Raw genomic sequence first — 3,929 nt, forward strand, 5'->3', positions numbered from 1 at the left:
CCTGCTCTGCTTTCAATCAGCCAGACTCTGCCTGGGGGTCTGCAGTAGAGCCTGAGGTCTAACTAAGCTAGCCCTCGGCAGTAGAGCCTGAGGTCTAACTAAGCTAGCCCTGGGCAGTAGGGCATGAGGTCTAACTAAGATAGCCCTCGTCAGTAGAGCCTGAAGTCTAACTAAGCTAGCCCTCGGCAGTAGAGCCTGAGGTCTAACCAAGCTAGCCCTCGGCAGTAGAGCCTGAGGTCTAACTAAGCTAGCCCTGGGCAGTAGAGCATGAGGTCTAACTAAGCTAGCCCTGGGCAGTAAGGCCTGAGGTCTAACTAAGCTAGCCCTCGGCAGTAAGGCCTGAGGTCTAACTAAACTAGCCCTCGGCAGCAGAGCCTGAGATCTAAATTAGCTAAGCTCTTTGTCCTCTGTTTGGTTTGGAAGATTCCAGAGACGAAGCAGAAGGCCCGCTGCTGTCGGAGGAGGAGGCTCAGTCGGACCTGGCCAGTTTCCAACCCGCAGACAGCGACGTGCCCAGCTTCCTGGAGGATTGTAACAGAGTAACGGTCGCCTCGCTGAGTTTAACTAAGCCGTGTTTGGTCTGAGGCGTTTAACAGTTCGCTCCTGTTCAGGCCAAGCTTCCTCGTGGGATCCACCAGGTCCGGCCTCACCTCAAGAACATCGACAACGTGCCTCTTTTAGTGCCGCTCTTCACAGACTGCACTCCTGACAGTGAGTCCCGTTTCCTCCTCTTTTCTGCGCTTTCCTGCAAAGTTTAAACTTATTTGTGTTTTTGAAACATTTCTGTCAGCAAACAGAAAAAGAGTTTGACCGGACTTTGAACAGAGAATAATCTGATTGGTCACTTCAGCAAACCAGAAGGTAGATTGCGGTTTAACAGAAAGACGTTTTTCTGCCAAAGTGAACCTGAAATAGGGTTTGCTTTCTGGGTGGGGGCCTTACTGTCTGCAGTCTGGCTCAGTTTGATGCTCTGCTCTTCCAGACTGTTAGACGGTGGCTTCTTTTAGGCGTCAGGAACACAGACTGGCTCAGTGTGGAGGTGGAGACCTCCCTCTACTGCTCTCATCCAGAGATGTAGAGGCGTCTTCATCCTGCAGACACACCAGAACTGTGTGGAAAGAGAGACAGTAACCAATCAGAGACGGGGAGCGTTAATCACTCATCCAGGACTCTGTCTTCTTCTCTGCAGCCATGTGTGAGATGATGAAGATCATGCAGGAGAACCGTGAGGTGACCTGCTGTCTGGGAAGCTCCGCCAATTTCCGGAACAGCCGCCTCTTTCTGCAGAGCGACTTCAGGTACAGAGGTGGCAGAATCATTTCCTTTAGTGGTGCTGAACCTGCCTGGACTGCTGATAAGTCTTCCATCTCTTGGCTCCACAGCATTGGGCTGGACCCTCTGTACCCGTCTCAGTGTTCATGGGAGACCTTTGGCTACGCCACAGGAGGAGGACTTCACGGAGATGCTGAAGGACTGTCTCCTCTGAGACTGTCAGGACAGCTGAACAGCCTGGGCTGCTCTGTGTCCTTTCACCAGGGAAACAGCGTCAGCCTGATCAAACTCATCGAGCAGGTTGGTCCCGTTTCGGCCCCCGGAGCACCCAGCGCAGACCTTCAGCTCATATTTATTCTGAATCTCTTCCAGGCGCGACACACGACGTCTGGCATCCGCAAGTGCTTTCTGTTCCTGCTGCAGTGTCAGCTCAGTCTGGTTATTGTTCAGGTACGACGGTGAACCATAGGATTGCTGTGGTTTGAAGCTGGCTCTGTCTGATGAAGTGTTTCCTGTTTTCATGCAGTTCCTGGCCTGTCTCGCTCAGCTTCCTCCACCCATGAACACCACTGACATCCTGTGGATGTCCTGCTTCAGTTGCCCATTATTGAGGTACGCACCGACCCCACACGCTGTGAAACGATGAATCCGCTGCAGCTTTGCTCTGTTTGAACATCTGTAATGTTTCGGCAGTGTGTCGCTTCTGGGGAAGCCGCCGGACAGCTCAGTCATGACTGTTGCTACGGGGAAGAACTTGGATTCCATCCCTAAAAAGGTAGGAGGTCCTGTCAGGTGGAACGATTGCAGATTTTACCACAAATAATGCCTGGTCAGATGGGAGGAATAAGAATAAAGCACCCAAATGTGCGTCTGTCTTTCCAGGAGGTGGGGGTCTTCCTCTGAGTGTTTTCTCGCAATGCATGTCTCTAGGTGGCGCCGTCTCTGAATAACTTTTTCTTTGATTATTTTCTTTCTTTTCAATCTTTAGACGGTTTCTCTTTGGTGCTGGGTGGTGGGAGGCTCATTGCTGCTATTTGCTTTTGATGCATCACCATGGCAACCATTAGTTTGATAGGAACAAGAACAGCTGATTAATGTCTAAAAAAATAAAAAATACTTGAGCTCCCAGTCCAGGCTGAACTGAACGGAGAAGAGAAGGAAGGGAGGAGATGGATGAGGAGGACGTTATGGCCATCAGTCCTTTTTAGAGGTGTAGGTTGGTCCTTATGGTTGCCGTGGGAGACATCATGGTGGAGCAGGGAGAAGATGGTAGCAGCTTATGGTTCTGAAGGGGAATTCAATACGTCCTCAGTAGATTCTGGAATGAGCTGGTCCACCGTAGGACGGACCACCGGTAACACGTCCAAGACCAACCTGATCCTGAACACCAGGTGGACCAAGGCAGTCCTGGTGAGCTCCTCTGGCTAAGGGTCAGGCGATGGAGCTCTGGATGTTCTGATAGGACCTTCTAAACGCCGCTGTGTTGGTTCCCCATTGTCTCATTCCTCATGGTGTGTAGCTGACCAGGTCATGTCTTCCATTGAAGCGAACCATTCTGTCACCTCCTGTTTCCTCAGACTCAGAACTATTTCCTGGGCTGTTTCCTCCTGAAGTTTGGCCTCACCCTGTGTGCATACCTGCTGGTGTTTGGCTTCACCCTGCAGTCGGTGTGCCCCGCCGGGACCAACATCACCCTCAGCCTCAACACCACCCTGAGCCCCAACACCACAATAGACTGCAGCTCCTTATTCACTCCCAGGTAGGTCAGAGGACACCATCCCTCGGAATCCAGCACCTCAACCTTTGCAGACATGGAGGAAGAGGCGATCCAGTAACTCTAACTTCCTCTCTGTTTGTGCATCTGCAGCTCGTCGCCAAAGGCTCTCCCTTGGTTCAAGGAGCTGTCCAACGGCCTCCTGCTGACCCAGAAGCTCCTGGCCGGTTTCCTTGTGCTGCACACAGGTGGAGATGGAGGGCAGTGACTGTGTGCTGGTGGTTCTGATTGGGCGTCTAACCTTCTGTTCTTTGTGTTGAAATGGTTTCAGTGGTGATCTCCCTCAGCTACGTCCACCGCTCACAACCTCTGTGGAGGAAGAGTCCCTTCAACAACACCTGGTGGTGCCTCACCGTGCCGGTGGTGTAAGTCTTCCTGCTCGTTCTTCCTTCAGTGCAGCAGGTCTGTCATGAGATTGTTTCCTGACCTTTAACCTCCTCCTACCAGATTGCTGGGTCAGGGTGTTCAGGCAACCGTGGATTACCAGCTGTGGCGTGACCAGGGTAGCTCTCTGACCTTCAGTCTGGCCAACATCCCCATGGAGGTCTGGCTCCTGGCCTCTTTGTCCCCGGTGCTGGTGGTGGTGGTCAACGAGGTGGTGAAACTGCATGAGATACGGTACGCAGCCATAGACTCTACCAAGGCCTGGTTATCTGGGGTCGGTTAGCAGGGACGGGTTAGCTGGAACCGGTTAGCTGGCTGGGAGCAGTCAGCAAGGACCGGTTAGCTGGAACCGGTTAGCTGGGACTGGTTATCGGGGAGCGGTTAGCTGGGACTGGTTAGCAGGGACTGGTTAGCTGGGACTGGTTATCAGGGAGCGGTTAGCTGGGACTGGTTAGCTGGGACTGGTTATCAGGGAGCGGTTAGCTGGGACTGGTTAGCT

The 3,929-nt window shown here is 52.6% G+C and overlaps 1 protein-coding gene across 1 annotated transcript in view; it reads left to right on the forward strand.

Annotated features, from left to right (window-relative positions):
• The window catches only part of tmem94 (transmembrane protein 94), a 26,095-nt gene that overhangs the window by 20,561 nt on the left and 1,605 nt on the right, over positions 1-3,929 (forward strand). The window contains exons 21-31 of the mRNA XM_015379297.1: positions 424-539; positions 612-711; positions 1,190-1,298; positions 1,383-1,572; positions 1,645-1,722; positions 1,799-1,884; positions 1,966-2,047; positions 2,850-3,031; positions 3,140-3,234; positions 3,318-3,411; positions 3,494-3,664. Coding sequence (XP_015234783.1) covers positions 424-539; positions 612-711; positions 1,190-1,298; positions 1,383-1,572; positions 1,645-1,722; positions 1,799-1,884; positions 1,966-2,047; positions 2,850-3,031; positions 3,140-3,234; positions 3,318-3,411; positions 3,494-3,664 — 1,303 coding nt within the window. The remainder of the gene's footprint in view (positions 1-423; positions 540-611; positions 712-1,189; positions 1,299-1,382; positions 1,573-1,644; positions 1,723-1,798; positions 1,885-1,965; positions 2,048-2,849; positions 3,032-3,139; positions 3,235-3,317; positions 3,412-3,493; positions 3,665-3,929) is intronic.

This window comes from Cyprinodon variegatus, unplaced genomic scaffold (assembly GCF_000732505.1).
Source record: "Cyprinodon variegatus isolate N-32 unplaced genomic scaffold, C_variegatus-1.0 Scaffold189, whole genome shotgun sequence".
NCBI lineage: Eukaryota > Metazoa > Chordata > Actinopteri > Cyprinodontiformes > Cyprinodontidae > Cyprinodon > Cyprinodon variegatus.